Source organism: Cydia amplana, chromosome 8, assembly GCF_948474715.1.
Source record: "Cydia amplana chromosome 8, ilCydAmpl1.1, whole genome shotgun sequence".
NCBI classification, from domain to species: domain Eukaryota; kingdom Metazoa; phylum Arthropoda; class Insecta; order Lepidoptera; family Tortricidae; genus Cydia; species Cydia amplana.
Window position 1 is genome coordinate 1,494,229 of NC_086076.1, and position 21,420 is coordinate 1,515,648.

Genomic DNA, 21,420 nt, shown 5'->3' on the forward strand with positions numbered 1-21,420 from the left:
ACGTACGTAGCGGTACTTAAATATTATATAATAATAAAATATAATAATTCTTGTATAAATAAATAGATAGATATTTATTAATCTATCTATCTAATTCTATTATACAGGGTGGCCCATTTAGATCGGTCAGTATGGGAAAATCTGAAACTATAAGACATACGACTTTCTCTTCTTAGGAACCATGTCATCGATTTTAGTAACAAGAAAAACTGCATTCATACATTTAAAAAAAATGTGTACTCAGTTCGGGAATTTAAACCCGGACGTTTTGAAAAAAAAAATCTAAAATTATTTTTATTTAGATATCGATTGTGCAGGTCTTAAGCAGTAAATGTTACTATGAAACATGATGTCTGAAATGAATAAAATGCATTGTTTTCATATCCTTTAATTTATTTTAGTATGGTTTCGAAATGGCCACCATTTTTTTCAATACATTTTACAATTTTTTTTTTTTATGTGTGAATGCAGTTTTTCTTGTTACTAAAATCGATGACATGGTTCCTAAGAAGAGATCGTCGTATGTCTTATAGTTTCAGATTTTCCCATACTGACCGATCTAAATGGGCCACCCTGTATAATATTAAACCACACGGATACCATATTTCTATCGCTCATATTTTTAAAATTAGCATATCGCCGCCATGTTTTGGTGGTTACTACTCGCGACCGCTGCTGTTGCCCTGGTGCTGTACCGCCGACAGAGGAGAGGATTCCACAAGGTGTACAATGCGTACCCGCTAGGACTACCCAGCTATCCGCTCATCGGCCATGGGTACATATTCAGGGGTACAGATGAAGGTAATAACATCTCTTCCTGTCTGTAAGTATATAGTGAAAAGAAAACAACCATTTATGTAAAATTTATTCTGATACATTTAATTGTTTATTTGTAATAAGTAGATCTACTTTCTGTAATCATTTCTTTTAAAATTAGCATTATTGTATTTAGGTATCTAGTTAAGATTATCTTCTCTCCTACACGGGACAGGTCAGTAAAAAACCGGACAAGTGCGAGTCGGACTCGCGCACGGAGGGTTCCGCACCATCAACAAAAAACAAACAAAAAAACGGTCACCCATCCAAGTACTGACCCCGCCCGACGTTGCTTAACTTCGGTCAAAAATCACGTTTGTTGTATGGGAGCCCCACTTAAATCTTTATTTTATTCTGTTTTTAAAATTTCAACTGTCTAGCTATCACGGTTCGTGAGATACAGCCTGGTGACAGACGGACGGACGGACGGATGGACGGACGGACGGACGGACAGCGGAGTCTTAGTAATAGGGTCCCGTTTTTACCCTTTGTGTACGGAACCCTAATAAAAACTATCCAAGTGAATATTTTTCGGAAATAAACGTTTTTTTTTTAATTTAGATTTTATTTATAAACATTTTCACGTAGACACTACCATGCAGTTCTTGCGAAAACGTGGAAAATAAAAAAAATTGAGGCTTTAACTGACCATCGAGTTTCACTGCGAAATCAGTGTTAAAAGTTGCATAGGTTAAATCATATTTTTGGAAATAGCTATAGCTGGTCAATCAAATCTTGTCAGTAAAAAAAGACGCGAAATTCAAATTTTCTATGGGACGATATCCCTTCGCGCCTACATTTTTCAAATTTGCCGCCTTTTTCTACTGTCAAGATCTGGTTGACCAAGTAGGTATAATTAGTAAGGGGTATAGGAAAAATCTTAACTGCCATCAGAAAGGTACACTATTTATGATGTTCCTATGATAAAAGTTTGTAAATATAAAATAATTACAAACCCCGAAAAATCTGCCCAAAATCACATACATACTAAAAATCATCAACTTCCAGGTTTTTCCAAGATTTCCGACATTTCGTCTATAAACAAATGTAATTTTTATAAATTATTTTTATTAATTATTTACTGCGTAAATTTATATACTTAATAATTTGGAAAATTTATTAGTTTTACTATTGAAATAATATACAGGAACAAACAGAACTTGTTTAACCCTTAATCTGAGAGCTGTCTAACGCTTTGTAGACATTTGGCAACACTATACATTTAAGGGTTAAGGAAGGGGATGAGCTTCGTTAATTTATTTTGAGTTATTACATTTTTTACCGTTACAGATCGCATGAACTCCATGATGCAACTAGGGAATGTATCACTACAACATGGTGGTATCTGTTGTTTCTGGCTCGGTCCAAAATTGTACGTCGGTAAGTACATCTATGTACAGATGTGGTGCATATTACTTTCACGGAAACTTAGGAGCGTGTCTTGCTGTTTCAGTCAGTCTCGGTACCTACAAAAAGTACTGAGCTTTGACTGAAGTAGCATGACAAATACGAGCGTTTCCAAGAACACAAGATGGAACACTACTTCTGTATAAACTGCAATTATTTTGCTTCATTTTGTATGTATGTAAAATTACGATTAGGTATAAAGGGGCCCACTCATTACCAATCCGCCGGACGATATCAGCCTGTCAGTTAATCGCAAAAGGCCGTACACTAAGAGTTATCGTTCAGATTTCGGCCTGACGACTAACACGAACTGATAGTGGTGGCCGCTTGACGATTCCGGTCAGCGCCGACAGATATCGGCCGGATGTGCGTGGTCTTGGGGCGAAAACTGACGACTCTCAACTGCTAATGTGTAGTCGCAGAGGTGGCAGCAGGCTATTGCCGGCAGGCAATAGTCGCTTAATGTGTGTGGACGTTACGCAGCGTATACTACGTAGGCGAACTACACGCGAACGCGAAGCGAAGCGATGGAAGTGTCCTACGTGGGTGATCTCGATGCGAACGCCGTGAGCCCGCCGCGCCGCGCCGCTTCGCGAGTTGTTCGCTTACGTAAGACGCAGCGTTATTGGTCTCATGGTCTGGGACGGCAGGCCACCCGATAAGACCAGAGACGGCAGAGACTGGCGGACTGGTAATCGAGAATGCCCACTCCTTAATATTATTTTACATGTTTTCACATGCGATGCATTTGTTGTCAGTAATCACAGATCCCGAGGCGTTGGAGCTGTTGGCGAAGACATGCCTTGAGAAAGATAACGACATGGTCAAGTTCATTCGGCTCGTGCTTGGAAACGGGCTCATATTCGCTCCAGGTAAATATTTTCGACACGGCCTGAGTCCATCCATTATTTATCAGGACACTCTGCTAAGAGGGATAGGTAGAGAATGGTATACACGAGTTGCGAATTACCTATTCGCACGTGTATCGTACAACGTTTTACAGTACATATGGCCCTTTAGACTTTTGACATACGCACGAAAAGTGCTATTTTACGCACTAGTGCGGGAAAATAGGACCATATATGTACTGTGAAATAAATTTTATTGCTCAAAAAAAATCACTTACAGTTAAAATTTGGCGCGCTCGTCGCAAAGTCATGGCTCCTACATTCAACATGAAGAATCTGCAGGATTTCGTACCGATATTCGACAAGCAGAGCGTCATTATGACTGAGAAACTGCGCGAGCGCGTGGGCAGCGGTGACTTCTCCTTTTGGGACTATGTCACAACTTACACTTTTGACGCTATTTGCGGTAAGACACTATTTAACACATTCATTACCACCCAGCCAAACAAGACATCAATTAAAGCTGTAGTACCACGATCCCGACTATCGGGTCGTCCGGCCTGGGAAAGAAATCATAAAATATCCGATAGTCGGGTTTTCGGCACTGAATGTGTTAAGAAATGAATAGTCTGGCAAATCCAATTTGTCAGTAAATAAGAAGAAAAAAATTATACCAATTCATCCCACTTTTCAATCACCTCTTACACTAATAATAATAAAATAACTAGTACAGCCAATGAGCATCTGAGGAGGACTCTGGATGAGGCGATTACGCAGTATCGCTCCACTCCCAACACTAGGCCACGATTACCACGTTTGCCTATGAATAGACGCAATCTAGCGCTAATGGGAGCCCTAAACGCTTTACTAGAGCCATATCTACGGACTAGTAAAGATTTAGATGATACGCACGCGATCATGTATTGCGGAGCCATCGCGGCGTGCCGTGTTGCACGAGTCAAGTTTCCGGACTCTGAACGTGCACCTAGGACCGCCGGAGGTGCCCCCGCATGGCAAATACGGATCGAGCGACGTATCAGCTCCTTTAGGACTCTTATCGCAAAGCTGATCTGCTTCAGGGGGGGCAACAATCGCCCCCGAGTAATGCGCTTTGTAAACCAGGCGTTTGCGGGGACGGATATCAGGCCCCGCGACTACATGGCCAACGTTATGGAGCGCATCGACTTTCTAAAGCAGAAAGTCTACGCATGGGCAAACCGTATTCGCCGCTACAGAGAGCGTGTGGATCGATTCCAGCAGAATCGTCTTTTCCAGAGTGACCAAAGGAAGGTGTACCGAAAGTGGGAGGAAACCAACCTTCGTGAGTCCGACACGCAGCCGCCGGATCCTACTGTCATGACTGACTTCTGGCGTAGCATCTGGTCGGTGCCTGTCGGACACACCGAGGGGGGTTGGATGAATGTTGTCGAGCGTGAGTGCGAGTCCATCGAACCTATGGGGGTAGTCACTATCACCCCCGATGGCGTAAGTTGTGCCATCCGCACGGCCCAGAACTGGAAAAGTCCTGGGCCGGATGGATTGCACAACTTCTGGCTAAAATGGTTCCGATGCTCGCACTCGTGCTTGGCAGCACAATTTCAACAAGCCCTCGAGCTTGGTTCTCTCCCACCTTCCTTAACAACTGGTGTCACCTTCCTGCTCTATAAGTCCGGTAGTACCACGGAAGCGAAGAATTACAGACCCAACACGTGCTTACCTACACTTTATAAGCTCCTTACATCCATTTTGAGGACAAAAATCAACGCGCACATTGTCGCTAACAATATTTTGGCCCCCGCTCAAAATGGATGTAGGGTTGGGTCCCGTGGTACTAAAGAGCTCCTCCTCATAGACATGACCATTTGCCAACAAATCCGGCGGAACAAGGAGGCCCTCTCAGCCGCTTGGATTGACTACAAGAAGGCCTATGATTCGGTGCCTCATTCATGGCTGGGGAGGGTCTTAGAGCTGTATAAAGTTGATGCAGCTTTGAGAGCCTTTCTAAGCGCGTGTATGAGACAGTGGACCACAGTCCTTCGTCAACCAGGAGGCGGGGATGACCGCCCTGGCCCGCAGGATTTCATAAGGATTGAGCGAGGAATATTTCAGGGTGATAGTCTGAGTCCCCTATGGTTCTGCCTAGCTCTGAATCCCCTCAGCACCCTGCTGAAGGATTTGGGACTAGGTTGCCGGCTTCGGAGAGAGGGTGAAGTCATTTCTCACCTTCTGTACATGGATGACCTCAAATTATTTGCACCAAATAGCCGAGACTTGACGGAGCTACTGAAAACCACCGAAGTCTTCAGTAGTGCCATCAACATGGAGTTTGGTGTCGATAAATGTGCGGTTATGCATGTACAGCGGGGGAGGGTTGTAAATTCAACAAATTTACAACCTTCTGAGACAATGTCTTTCAGATCTATCTCTGAATCAGAAACCTATAAATACCTTGGTATGTCACAGTCGTTGGGTATTGAGGACGAAGGTATTAGACGGTCGGTGAAGGAGCGCTTTTTCAGTCGGCTCACAAAAGTCCTTATCAGTCTTTTGTCAGGAGGCAACAAAGTGCGCGCCTTCAACGCCTGGGTAATGCCCCTACTCACATACTCCTTTGGCATACTAAGGTGGACTCAGACCGAGCTGGATGCCCTGGATCGGAGGGTCCGATCACTGCTCACCGCGCATCGCATGCTACACCCACGCTCGTCAGTTATGAGATTGTACATCCCACGGAAATGTGGTGGCCGAGGCTTCCTAAACGCCAAGGATCTCCACAACCGCGAGGTGTACAATCTCAGGAATTATTTCCTTAACAACCAGTGTGGGATGCATCGTGATGTGGTGGCAGTAGACAGGAACCTCACGCCGCTCTCCTTGGCAAACGAGAACTGGCGCAAACCTGTGGTACTAAGTACTGCGGATCGCAAGACGGCATGGGAGAGTAAGGTGCTACACGGGCGGTTCTACAAGGCCCTCACGGGACCCGATGTGGACCTGCTCGCGTCGGTGAACTGGTTACGATTCGGGGATCTCTTCGGAGAAACCGAGGGTTTTGCCTGTGCAATTGCGGACGAAGTTATGATGACGAACAACTATCGGAAATATATCCTGAAGGACGGTACGGTCGACATTTGTCGGGCATGCCGCCGTCCCGGAGAGTCACTCAGGCATATCATTTCCGGTTGCTCTCATCTTGCTAACGGTGAGTACTTGCACAGACATAATCTCGTAGCCAGGATTATTCACCAGCAGCTTGCTCTTCTATACGGCCTTGTGGACCGCGAAGTACCGTACTACAAGTATTCACCTGCGCAAGTTCTCGAGAATGGTCGTGCCACGCTCTATTGGGATCGATCTATCATCACTGACAGGACTATTGTAGCCAATAAGCCTGACATTGTGATAATAGATCGATCGCAGCGCCGGGCCGTGCTCGTTGACATCACCATCCCCCATGATGAGAATCTCGTGAAAGCCGAGAAGGACAAGTCTAGTAAGTACCTAGACTTGGCTCACGAGATAACCGCCATGTGGGATGTTGATTCGACGATCATTGTCCCGATAGTTGTTTCAGCGAACGGTCTAATAGCGAAGAGTCTCGACCAACATCTTGAGAGACTCTCGCTAGGTGGTTGGATCAAGGGTCAGATGCAGAAGGCGGTGATCTTGGACACGGCGCGGATAGTCCGCCGGTTCCTCTCTCTGCAGCCCTGACCACCGGCAGCTTGGGCCTTGCCCCGCTGCTGGCGGCACCCTAGGTTAGGTTTTTTATAATATGTTTATACGTATTTTGTATTGTTTTTGTAAGTGTTTTTGTATTTTATTTTTATATCCATATTATAAAATAACCTAGCCTAAGAGTTAAAATAAATAAAGAGAATAAAATAATAATAATAACATACGGGATTGAACTTTGGGGAACGGCTAGTATTGCCAGTATTAACTCACCCCTCGTGATTCTTTCTGCAAAGGTTTCAGAATAATGTCCTAAGGGCTGTAACAGATGCACCAAGGTTTGTAAAGAATACGACATAGATACATGAATACCTACCTAACCTAAAGATTCTAACTATCAAAGAGGAAGTTAACAGATATTTGTGTTAAGAACAAAGAACGACTAATAAAACATACAAAGAAACTTGCGCCACCTTGCGCAAGAATTGGTAAACACCAATGACGATCCGAGTAGGCGAGATCCAGAGGCACTAAAAGATTAAGATGGAATCCCTCTCAAAACAGTCAAAACCCTAAAAAAAGACAGAACATCTAATTATGGCTAAAACGGCCGATTGCAGATAAAACCAAGGACCGGAAAACCCCTCTTTACGCTTAATCCTATCCATTCGGTAACCCAATCAATTCGGTTACCGTATCATTCGGTAACCCTATCATACTGTTACCTGATTGTAACGGTAAGCTTATTGAAACGGTAACCTTAACCTTTAACCGAGTTAATCTCAAAACCCCATCGCGTTAGGGTTTTTGTTAGGGGTTTTTAACCGGTTTTTATTCAGTTATGGTAACCTTTATTATCGGTTGCTTATTGGTTTGCTACATTCGTATTTAGTGATGTGCCGTCAGTCAAATACCTACTAAAAGAAATAGTTAATTTATTAATAGAACTAATAGTTTATTTTGTTATTTTTGTCAATTTTTTTTAATTTTGCTTATTTTAATGTTTTTGTTTATTTTAATGTTTTTGTTTATTTTACTTATTTTGTTTATTTTGTACATTATTTTATTTTGTTTATTTTACTTATTTCATTTATTTTATTTGTTATTAATTTTGTTAATTTTATTTATATAATTTATTTTGATTATTTTGTTTATTATTTTTTATTTTTTATATATTTTATATATTTTATATAATTTATATATTTTATATATTTTGTTTATTTTGTTTATTTTGTTTATTTTGTTTATTTTGTTTATTTAGTTTATTTTTTTTTATTTTTTTTTTTATTTTTTTTTATATATTTTATATTATTTTATTTATTTTATATATTTTGTTTATTTTAATTTATTTATTTTATTAATTTTATTAATTTTATTAATTTTTTTGATTTTATTGATTTTATTGATTTTATTGATTTTATTGATTTTATTGATTTTATTGATTTTATTGATTTTATTGATTTTATTGATTTTATTGATTTTATTGATTTTATTGATTTTATTGATTTTATTGATTTTATTGATTTTATTGATTTTATTGATTTTATTGATTTTATTGATTTTATTGATTTTATTGATTTTTATTTTATTGATTTTATTGATTTTATTGATTTTATTGATTTTATTTATTTTATTGATTTTATTGATTTTATTGATTTTATTGATTTTATTGATTTTATTGATTTTATTGATTTTATTGATTTTATTTATTTTATTGATTTTATTTATTTTATTTATTTTATTTATTTTATTTATTTTATTTATTTTATTTATTTTATTTATTTTATTTATTTTATTTATTTTATTTATTTTATTTATTTTATTTATTTTATTTATTTTATTTATTTTATTTATTTTATTTATTTTATTTATTTTATTTATTTTATTTATTTTATTGATTTTATTGATTTTATTGATTTTATTGATTTTATTGATTTTATTGATTTTATTGATTTTATTGATTTTATTGATTTTATTGATTTTATTGATTTTATTGATTTTATTGATTTTATTGATTTTATTGATTTTATTGATTTTATTGATTTTATTGATTTTATTGATTTTATTGATTTTATTGATTTTATTGATTTTATTGATTTTATTGATTTTATTGATTTTATTGATTTTATTGATTTTATTGATTTTATTGATTTTATTGATTTTATTTATTTTATTTATTTTATTTATTTTATTTATTTTATTTATTTTATTTATTTTATTTATTTTATTTATTTTATTTATTTTATTTATTTTATTTATTTTATTTATTTTATTTATTTTATTTATTTTATTTATTTTTTATTTTATTTTTTTATTTATTTTGTTTATTATATTTATTTATTTATTTTGTTTATTTTATTTATCTTATTTATTTTATTAGGATAAAGTTCATTTATTTAACTTAAAAGGTAATAATAAAAAAACATTACAACTATGTATTAAAAATTTAAAACCTAAACTAAAATTAAAATAAACAGCGTTTATAGGGAGTTGGCCAAGCGCCTTATCGACGCAACGGGTGACCGGAAGGCTGGAGCATACCTCGTCCAACGCATTGGCGTTGCCGTTCAGCGCGGCAACGCCGCCAGCCTTCTGGGCACCCTACCGGTCGGCACAGACTTGGGGCCAATTTTTTATTTGTAGGTTTTTACTTTTTAGGTAGTTTTAGTTTAGTATATATTTAGTTATTAGTTTATTTTATTTTTGTTAGTTGTAATTAATTACTTTTATTTGTAGCATAATTATTTGATAAATAAAGTTTTAAAACCTACTTAAAAATTAAACTAATACTTATAATATTATATAAAAACTAAAATGCAATACTAATAAAACGGATGAAAATAATATAATTTATTTTATTTGTTTTATTTGTTTTATCTATTTTATTTGTTTTATTTATTTTAGAAAATTACAAAATTAAAAGTAGTAGTAACTACAAAAGTTAAATTAATTCAGAATAACATTCTAATTGAATAAAACGTTATTTAGTATAATCCTACATCTGGAATAAATATTCCGTTTTGTCTTTTTCATTTAAATTTAAAATAAAAGTGTCATGATTTATTCACTTTCATTTTATTCTAAAATAACGAGTGCAAGAATTATTCTTATTCAAATCGATTGGAATAAGAATGAAATTTCTGTTTTTATTCTTATTCTTATTCAAGTTATTTTTTGCCCAAATCTGCTCTAGATTACTCTCGTGTTGTTGAAGGTGACTATTGAACAAAATCTGCAAAATATATTTCATGTATGAAGTCAATTATTTGCATTTCCTAGTACCTAATAACATGAAGATAATAAATATACCTACACAGGCGAAGCAACATGCGTATTTAAATCGAAACGCTGCGCTCCGCTGGCACGCGCGCTACAACGCAAGTGCACCGAATGTTTAAAGGTCGTGGTATTTTCTATTGTATTAGGATATTTAGGATTAAGCAGAATGCGGTGAGAGTCATAGTGACAACAATAAAGCCTTATTATTGTACTACACTACAGTATTGTTATCAGTGCTCTGCCGTGTCATGACTAATTGATGTAATTGTAGATACATGAGTTAGTGGTAACAAGGTTAAATGGCATTTATTTGGTCATATTATACGTCATATTATATGCAGTACAATGTATATAGATAGTAAAATGAATTTTAACCCTCTTTTCAATGGTCGGATTGATTTGAATTTTTTGAAGCCTTCGAAACAGTGATGATAATTTTATAATGAAGCTACATAGAAAGTAAACTGCGAAATTATAATTATGATGGTTCAATATATATTTCTTTGCGTATTAAGTATGTATTTTGTTTATTATTCCTATCAGCCTTGAGGTCTTACGTATACTATCTCTTTCACACCTACGGAAATTGAATGAGATAGTAAATTACTGCAGGTAAGAAAAGAGTCCTACGCTTATCACTATAATTAAATAGATTTGCAGAAAGTTGCAGGCGTGTTTCCACTTGAGACCGTCATTTATTACTCATTGGCAATAACAATAGGATTAAGTCGTGGCGTGGTGAATTCTTTGTCAGCGTTTGCTAAACACGTGCGGCAAGCGTTGTGTCAAACGATATTAATACCTGTTAATTTCCGTCTAAATAATAAATGCAAATTTTAAATATCAGAAGAGCTTTTAAAAACACCATAAGTCTTGGTAGTAACTCGGATACTGAAACCACATACTATAGTTCATTTTTTTTTAGCATTAGAAATAAGGTAAACAATCTTGATGTCTCTTTTTTAATTGAAAAGCACATTTTAAAAATAAGTTACGGTAAATATGTAACAATTCTCTGGAATCTAATACGATCTTTTATAGTCTTCTGCTTTCATAAGTAATAGTTATGGTTTTTAAAAAGTGTTTTTCAATTAAAAGACATGTCAAAATCGCTTACCTTCTTTCAAGTTCTTTCTAATGCTAAAAAAAACGAACTATAAACATAATTCGAAAACAGAAAAAAATCATGAGTATTTTCCCCATTTGTTCCTGCCCAACGTGATCGCCGCGATACATGAGGCGGGGACATATGGGAATGATTCAAATGAAGCGCCTATTCCCATCTGTGCCCGGCGGGGAGAAATAGGAATACACCATATCGAGCCATTCCTTATCCTACCTTTAAAAACATCTTTTTTAGGGTTCCGTACCCAAAGGGTATAAACGGGACCCTATTACTAAGACTCCTCTGTCCGTCTGTCTGTCACCAGGCTGTATCTCATGAACCGTGATAGCTAGGCAGTTGAAATTTTCACAAATAATTAATTTCTGTTGCTGCTATTACAACAAATACTAAAAACAGCATATAATAAATATCTAAGTGGGGCTCCCATACAACAAACGTGATTTATTTGCTGGTTTTTGCGTAATGGTGCGGAACCCTTCCTGCGCGAGTCAGACTCGCACTTGGCCGGCTTTTTATTTTTTACATTAATTTAGGCACAGTGAGCCATTGAAGAGTTTCGCTATCCACCATCCGTTCAGAGCAGCTGAATTGTACCTGATGATTTAGTTATCACATTAAAATAAATACGAGTCCAATACCAAGACTATGCGGCAGTAAATTAAATTTGTAAGATTTTATTGCATAAAATCAGGTATAAATTAGTCAAGAAACATAGTAGTTTCTTGTCTAATTTACTCCTATCTATAAGTAACGCCTATACGGCACCCAGACTACATGTTTAATCCAGGAATATTATTTAGAATATAAAATCATGATTATATTTATTTGATTAAGAATGAGATTATTCTTATTCAATTTTTTCACATACGAATTATTTCCGATCAAAATTATTTGAATAATTTTGACGGGAATAAAATCAACATGATTTTATTCTTAGGAATTCTTATTTAAATAATGATTTTATTCTTGAATGCCCAACACTGCTTACTATTAAGTATGTATGTATCTATTTAATTTAATCAAAACTATTTCACAGGGAGGAGGGAGGGGGGACAAGGTAAATTACGACTTTTAGCTCATACAACTCACCGCATCTGAAAACATTTTAAACTAAAGTCTATTTTTTATTCGGTAGACTAAAATGACATTTCATAGTATGAACATCATGTGTCATTTCATTTCATACTATGAAATGTCATTTTAGTCTACCGAATAAAAAAATAGACTTTATATGTACGTTTCTATTTCTACAATAAGTTTGCCATACGATTAAATAAAAATAATGGTAAAATATCTACCACAATCCGCTAGCGCATGTATCTTTATCACAAAGTGATTTTTTTTAAATCACTTAAGATAAATTATACCTAACTAGGTACCAGTAAAATTACTAGTTAGGTGAAAACTTTTCTTTAAATCAGTCTTTAATCTGTAGGTACCAAGTGTGAACCCGAAAATAAAAATAATAATCTAAGTAGCATAAAATATAACTAAATAATAGCAGATATTACTAGGATATGATGTTGTTTACTTGCAACCCCTTTTCTAAAAATTTCTAAACTAGAATTGCTCCGAAATTAACAAAAACAAGGAACACACAGGTATAAAGATAAACAAAGGAATGGCCGCGCTGCGGCTGTCGCTCACTTATGTTTTCAATTTTAGCTTAAGGACTCAAAGTACAATATTGTTTGAATTGACAATAAGCGAAGTTACCGGCAAAAAAACTTGTTTGTGCTGGAGGCTTCATAGACCGCCCATGCCAACCACGGTTATTCAATAATAAGTTGAATGTAAGTCTGCGTAAAGATTACAATCCTTTGAACTGGTTCAAAACCTTATTATGAGGTAACAGAATAGACTGGGTTTTTATTTCGGTTACCGGTAACAGGGGTTAACTCGATCTGATACGGTTACCGAATCAAAGTGTTACCTTATCAGACGGTTACCGTTATGGTAGGGGTTTTTATAACCACTTCTAAAATAACCCTATGAAAAACCCCGGTTAAGGTAACCGGTTCCGGTCCCTGGATAAAACAAGAAGAAAAAGTCCCTTTTTGAAACATTATAGCGCTTTGGTTTTAGGTACCTTCATATTATTTTCATCTAGTATCATTTCAGAGACAGTTCTCGGCGTTGAATTAAATGCTCAGAAGCACCAAAACCACGTTTTCATCACCGCGTTCGATGTCATCTCTCAGATCCTCGCCCAGCGGATGCTGTCGCCCTGGCTGTACTGGGATTGGGTCTTCAAACTAACCTCACTCTATAAGCTATTCGAGGATTGGAAAAAAATTGCTTATGATTTTTTTGATGAGGTAGGTTCACTTTTTATGGGTTTAGTTTAAGGTAATGGACACATCGGTCGATTACTGGTGCATATCAGCGTAAAGTGTCCAACACTGGTTCTGCTAATACAATCTATACATATTGTTTTGATGTTTCAGACATTACGTAATAAAAGGAAACAACTAGCAACCGGTTTGTTTGAGAATGGTAAGTAAATTAAAAATAGAAAACAAAAGACAAGAAGTTAGAAGATTTAGCTAATTGAATTGGCAAGGTGCGCAGTCGGTGGAGGGGGAAGTGGCGCTGATCGTCACAAACACACCGTGGAATGTCTGACATTAGTACTAGCGGCAGCCGCTTGAACTAATTTTACTCCATAAGATTTAACGTAGAAAGTCTGCCAAAATGAGGGCAGCACCAGTCGTGCACCTAGCGAATAGATGATCTATTGACCATACAGTACACAGTGATCGTTTAAACTACTGTTCGCTACTTACTTTCAATTTAGAGGAATAGGAATAAAATATACCGTCAACCGGGGTGAATAGAGACAAAACATAACATGTGATTTACCTAATCATTTCTTAAAAAATTGGTACTTACTCAAATACATAGTATCATTCGATTGAAAATAATAATAGATTTTGTATGCTGTAATTTGTGTCAGTAGTTATTAAGAAATTGTCAGGTAAATCATAATAAATAATCATAAAGTGTCTAAATGGGTTGTATGCCAATCGAACTCATTTTATCTGAATAAAACCGATATCGAATAAGTACAGAACATCATTTAGGGAAAAGGATCCAACCCACAAAAATGGTATCGTCTTGGGTCGTCCCATTCGTTTTTCGTCAAGTTCTTAAATTAGTCCTATTCTGCTTTCGTCACCCATTCTACATTCGTCACAATCGTCGGTGGCTTTCAATGTAGAATGCGTGACGAAAGCAGAATAGGACTAATTTAAGAACTTGACGAAAAACGAATGGGACGACCCAAGACGATACCATTTAAATGATAGGTACATTTTCGTTAACCTTTTGGACGCTAATGACCGATATATCCGCACCGTAGGTTCAACGCCAAAGAACGATTAATCGGTCACAGACCACAGAGCCAGAGCAACATAGACCTACATGCATATGCATAAAGTTCAATTTCAGCTTTGACGTGGCGTCAGCGTGACAGCTTTTGTGTTTGACACGGCGTCGAAAAGGTTAAACTACGTCCAATTTCCGTCTACCTCCGTCGTAGCTGATGGACTTTTGTGATATTTATAAGACCTATGTACTCGTAGGTACCAGCTTTGACAATAAAGAAATCTTATCTTATCTTATCATTATTTTTTAACAGAGCGTAAAACCTTCCTCGACATGATGCTCGAATCTTCCGGACAAGCCCGATACTCAGACGTGGAGCTTCGGGAGGAGATTCTCTCAATCATGTCCGCTGGCACGGACACGTCGGCTGTTGGTACTGCGTTCACTGCTCTCATGCTTTCCAGGCATCCCACGGTCCAAGAAAAGGTCTACGATGAGTAAGAGTAGAACACTATCTTATCCATTTAAAAACTTTTACATATACGCCTATTTCCCGGAGGGGTAGGCAGAGACCACGGATTTCCACTTGCTACGATCCTGACATACCTCTTTCGCTTCCGTTACTTTCATAACATTCCTCATACACGCTCGCCGGTTTAGAGTGCTCTTGACCTGGCCTTTCAAAAAACTTGTATCAAAGAGAATTTGAAATACTTAGAGGCGGATTGTCAAAGTAAAATTATGTAGCCACGGAAAATTTACTGCCATCTTTAGTATTCTTTAGTTAGAACCTTAGAACGCCATTTGACTTTGACATTGTTAAATTTTTAAATTAACGCCATCGGATCTATATTTGAATCCCTAAAGTCTTTTCTCCTATCTTTGCATGCCCTATTATTGTTTGTCATAATGATCAGTTGTTCTAACACTAAAAACCCTAATTTTGGTTTCCCTAATTATTGATGCTTATCCTAATGTTATTAAGCTAATTTTCTTTTTTGCGAGGGTCGCAGTTCTAACCCTAACTTAACCCACTTTTGTGGCAGCAAGTTCTAAAACCTAACCATATTTCAGAACCTTACATTATGTAAAATAATCGTTATGACAGTTGATCGTTAGGGCATGTGCCCATTAGGGCAAGCTAGTTGGAGAAAGTGACTTTAGGACAAACGTTGTTAGGGATTCAGAATGACACCCACGCCATCTACCCGACGGTAGGCCAAACGTTATGGCGCCATCTCTCGAAAAGATTGCCACATACCTTTGGCCTACCGTCGGGCAGATGGCGTTAATTTCAATATATAACTAACTAATGAACATAAAATCCATCAACGTTCATCCCTAACATTCTTTTGCCTATATGTGACGTTATCTATGAAAAGGGACCTTATTGTCGATGGCGATTACGCCATTATTAACGATGCTCCGATATAAATACAATGCCGCGCGACGCTGTGCGGCGTAAGCGCCATCGACAATAAGGTCCCTTTTCATAGATAATGCCCCATGTGTCATTCATCCCTCCTCATTACATGCCCATACCATGCTAACCTAAAGTCTATTTTTTTATTCCGTAGACTGAAATGACAGTTAATTGTATGAACATGAAATGTCATTTCATACTATTAACTGTCATTTCAGTCTACCGAATAAAAAAATAGACTTTACTACTTTTTTTACTAGATTGAAAGAAGTATTCGGCGACTCCGACCGGCCGGTGACATGGCAAGACCTACCTAAACTGAAGTACTTAGAGGACGTGATTAAGGAATCCCTGCGCCTGTACCCACCAGCGCCGGCCGTGGTCCGAGATGTTCACGAGACCATCGTATTACGTATGTATAATATTTAACTGTCTCTCTCTCTCTCTCTCTCTTTCTCTGGTATAAATGGGGCTGGAGCTCCTCTCCTGCCTGTAACTGCGGGCACCCAAATCAGACCATCGACCACATCATTCTGGAATGCCCCCTTACTAGATACACAGGCCAAGTAGACGATTTTAAGACCCTGTCAGATGAAGCAGTCGCGTACCTGGGAAGGGCGAAATTCCAGCTAAGATTTTCTTACAACCTTAACTTTGACATTGTAATCCAGTGACATGTACATATGCCATACGATAAATAAAAATCTCTCTCTCTCGAGTGTGTACTGTTACTTCCGAAAACCTTTTTTTCCCGATTACTATTTTTGCCATTCGCAATTTTCACCATCTTACTTTTTCTCGATAGCTTCCTTTTCCGAAAGCATATTTAACCATTCGCATATTTTCCCATTATTTTAACTTTCCAATAGCTAATTTTTTTGATAGGTTTTCGCAATATTCTATTCTTCTGTTCTATGTTGTAAGCATAGTAGGCACTGGTTTTTTGAGTATCTTCTCTTGTTCACTCATTTGTTATGTACATGTATTTGTATGTATAAGGTTACACTTTTTTATTATTTTTTTAATTGTACCTCGATACAATTTGTAGATAATTTATTTACAAACAAGATATATACAGTGTATTACTAAAAGAAATTAAGAACTAGCTTAAATCTAAAATAGGGAACTATAGGTCTATAAATAAATCAATTTGTAGCTATTAGCTAAGTTGCTCTTATGTTTATTATAAGACTGTTTGTTTCTCAATAAAAAAAAAAATATTCGCATATCTGAAATCGAATCTTTAAGAATATCTGTAGAACTATTGAGATTAGACCCTCAAATGCGTTATCAAATGCAGCGAACGGGACGACACTGTTGCCGGGCACAGGGCTCATGCTGCACTTCTGGGGCACGCACCGCAACGTGCGGTACTGGGGCCCCGACGTGGAGCAGTTCCGGCCCGAGCGCTTCCTGGAGCCCCTGAGGCACCCCGCGCAGTACGCGCCGTTCAGCTATTCACTGAGGAACTGCATAGGTTTGTATTGCTTATTGCAAGCAATAGTGCTATATCTGTCACTCTTTAGTATGTAGGTATGTTGGTATCAAACGTGTCCAAACGGCACGACACAGGTGCCGGGCACAGGGCTCATGCTGCACTTCTGGGGCACGCACCGCAACGTGCGGTACTGGGGCCCCGACGTGGAGCAGTTCCGGCCCGAGCGCTTCCTGGGGCCCCTGAGGCACCCCGCGCAGTACGCGCCGTTCAGCTACTCACTGAGGAACTGCATAGGTTTGTATTGCTTATTGCAAGCAATAGTGCTATATATGTCACTCTTTAGTATGTAGGTATGTTGGTATCAAACGTGTCCAAACGGGACGACACAGGTGCCGGGCACAGCACTCATGCTGCACTTCTGGGGCACGCACCGCAACGTGCGGTACTGGGGCCCCGACGTGGAGCAGTTCCGGCCCGAGCGCTTCCTGGGGCCCCTGAGGCACCCCGCGCAGTACGCGCCGTTCAGCTACTCACTGAGGAACTGCATAGGTTTGTATTGCTTATTGCAAGCAATAGTGCTATATATGTCACTCTTTAGTATGTAGGTATGTTGGTATCAAACGTGTCCAAACGGGACGACACAGGTGCCGGGCACAGCACTCATGCTGCACTTCTGGGGCACGCACCGCAACGTGCGGTACTGGGGCCCCGACGTGGAGCAGTTCCGGCCCGAGCGCTTCCTGGGGCCCCTGAGGCACCCCGCGCAGTACGCGCCGTTCAGCTACTCACTGAGGAACTGCATAGGTTTGTATTGCTTATTGCAAGCAATAGTGCTATATATGTCACTCTTTAGTATGTAGGTATGTTGGTATCAAACGTGTCCAAACGGGACGACACAGGTGCCGGGCACAGCACTCATGCTGCACTTCTGGGGCACGCACCGCAACGTGCGGTACTGGGGCCCCGACGTGGAGCAGTTCCGGCCCGAGCGCTTCCTGGGGCCCCTGAGGCACCCCGCGCAGTACGCGCCGTTCAGCTACTCACTGAGGAACTGCATAGGTTTGTATTGCTTATTGCAAGCAATAGTGCTATATATGTCACTCTTTAGTATGTAGGTATGTTGGTATCAAACGTGTCCAAACGGGACGACACTGTTGCCGGGCACAGGGCTCATGTTGCACTTCTGGGGCACGCACCGCAACGTGCGGTACTGGGGCCCCGACGTGGAGCAGTTCCGGCCCGAGCGCTTCCTGGGGCCCCTGAGGCACCCCGCGCAGTACGCGCCGTTCAGCTATTCACTGAGGAACTGCATAGGTTTGTATTGCTTATTGCAAGCAATAGTGCTATATATGTCACTCTTTAGTATGTAGGTATGTTGGTATCAAACGTGTCCAAACGGGACGACACAGGTGCCGGGCACAGCACTCATGCTGCACTTCTGGGGCACGCACCGCAACGTGCGGTACTGGGGCCCCGACGTGGAGCAGTTCCGGCCCGAGCGCTTCCTGGGGCCCCTGAGGCACCCCGCGCAGTACGCGCCGTTCAGCTACTCACTGAGGAACTGCATAGGTTTGTATTGCTTATTGCAAGCAATAGTGCTATATATGTCACTCTTTAGTATGTAGGTATGTTGGTATCAAACGTGTCCAAACGGGACGACACAGGTGCCGGGCACAGCACTCATGCTGCACTTCTGGGGCACGCACCGCAACGTGCGGTACTGGGGCCCCGACGTGGAGCAGTTCCGGCCCGAGCGCTTCCTGGGGCCCCTGAGGCACCCCGCGCAGTACGCGCCGTTCAGCTACTCACTGAGGAACTGCATAGGTTTGTATTGCAAGCAATAGTGCTGTCACTCTTTATTATAGTGGAATTATTCTTATTTGCGTTATTTGACACATTATGAATTTATGACTGACGTATTTCGAGATGTAACTAACCCAAATCGATTGTCACAGCAAGCGATTACGATTGGATAGCACCTAGACTGAGGTATCGAATTGTGACGTTTAATGGATTTTTATTTGAGATTTAAATGAAGCTAGAATTATATGGTTAATAAATAATAATAAGAAGATATAGTAAATTTAATAATGCTTTGTTATAAATATCTAATAACTATTGTAATATGAATAATTTATAACAAAATTTACCTAAATTTAATAATGTTTAAAAAAATTACGTGTAAAATGTATATTAGATTAGGTATATGAATAAAACATTTAATTGAATTGAATTGCTGCAACCTAAAATGAAAAATTTATATCGATTTACTTAGACGACTACCGATTTATAACGGTGGTGTCCGGCCAACCCTAAATTAAAAAAAAAAGACGTAGCACGTAAACGTTCGCAGTGCAATTTTTGTAATTTCGATGTGCAAGATATTTTACGTTCTATTGCTGTTGTCAGTGTCATGTGTCAAATAACGCAAATACGAGTGCACAAAGTATATGTAGGTATGTTCGTATCAAATGTGTGTCCAAACGGGACGACACAGGTGCCGGGCACAGCACTTATGCTGCACTTCTGGGGCACGGAATTCGGTATAATATTTAAAATTTTCGCGTTTCGAACACATGTGCTCTCACATTTATGCCGACGTTTAGATACAGGTTTCACTGGTCGTGGTCGCGAACTGATGTACCAGCAAAATGTCAAAACAGAGACTTGTGCAACTACCCTACTACTACTGTGCGCGATTCTGTTATAACATTCCGCCGCGGGCTCACGTGACGCCATATTTAAATCAAAATCGTGTGTTGAGAATGTCTGCTCGCCAAACACTCCATTTAGCAATCTTGGTCTTCGGTGTTGTCAACAAACAGATGCCATCCTACCTCTACAACAAGCTTTTATGGTCACGTAACTCCAGGTCCAACGAGGTTAGGTCTGCAAGGTTTCTTCAGCTTGTCTGTCCTCCTCACCAGACAGCAGCGTTTCGTGGTAGTTTTAGGTGTGCTGCCGCGAAGTGCTGGAACTTAATTCCGCCGCCGATCCGTGCACTGAAATCTCTTAACACTTTTAAATCTAAATTTCGAGCATACTTGTTGAACGTACAAACTACATAATTGTCTCCTTCCTGTCGCCTGCTTGCTTACCTACCCAGTAACTCCAGTATGCAAGCCAACAACGGTCCGCAACGTTAAGCATGCTAAAATGCTGAACTACTGTTTAATTTAAGTTTATTCTTGGTTGTAGTTTCCCTCTTTTATTGTATGTATTTTGTAATCTGTGTCTGAATTGTGTGTTGCCACTCGTTTAGTCTTAGTTTAGAACTTTAGATGTAGATTAGTTTTAAGTCAGGTACCCACTAAAAATCAGCGTCATGGCTTGCCGTGGCATTATGCTGAGTGGGGATCCTGTTTAGCATCTAAGTTGTTTGTGTTACTTGTATTGTGTGTTACTTGTACCTGATGCTAAATAAATGTATTTCTTATTCTTCTTCTACCCGACGAAAAGTGTGAGAAAAAGTTTGGGGTAGACATCACATTTTCAAACCACCCACTACACATACTATTGGCGCCTTACCTTTAGCCTACTCTCGTGTAGATGGCGACACTTTTTGATATTTAACTTTAACACGTATCAGTGAAAGAATAAGGATCAAAGGCATTCTAAAAGTTTTAATCATCTGTCCAAAGATGGCAGTAAATAGTAAATGTACTGTGACTACAAATTTTAATTTAACAATACGCCTCTATTTAAATTCTCGTTATTATTTCTCTATACCAACGATAACTCTTCTTAATTTCCACCAACGACATCTATCGTTACAGGTGCAAACTACGCCATAATGTCAACAAAGACGAATTTATCCAACCTGCTCCGCCGCTACATACTGCTACCGCCATCTAGCGTGCCGCCCGAGAAACTCGCATGCCCGTTGCGAGTCAAGTTCGACATCATGATGAAACATTGTGACAAATTTGAGCTCAGGATTGAGCATAGACACAAGGAAGATATCGGATACACCGCGTAATCCACCCAGAATAAGAATCAGTATATAGGGAGTATTACCACAGAATAAATAATAGTACTAGGTACAGAAGACTCGCTCTTTAACAAAACGCGTCTGTTACGA

General features: G+C 38.8%; 1 protein-coding gene across 1 annotated transcript; it reads left to right on the plus strand.

The window, feature by feature from the left end:
• The first annotated feature begins 644 nt into the window (after window positions 1-644).
• On the plus strand, window positions 645-21,318 carry LOC134650395 (cytochrome P450 4C1-like). The gene is made up of 10 exons (XM_063505350.1): window positions 645-801; window positions 2,107-2,196; window positions 2,982-3,095; window positions 3,352-3,537; window positions 13,273-13,469; window positions 13,599-13,647; window positions 14,792-14,975; window positions 16,162-16,313; window positions 17,202-17,378; window positions 21,116-21,318. The coding sequence occupies exons 1-10, from the start codon at window positions 645-647 to the stop codon at window positions 21,316-21,318; spliced, it is 1,509 nt and encodes a 502-aa protein (XP_063361420.1).
• Window positions 21,319-21,420: the final 102 nt, after the last annotated feature.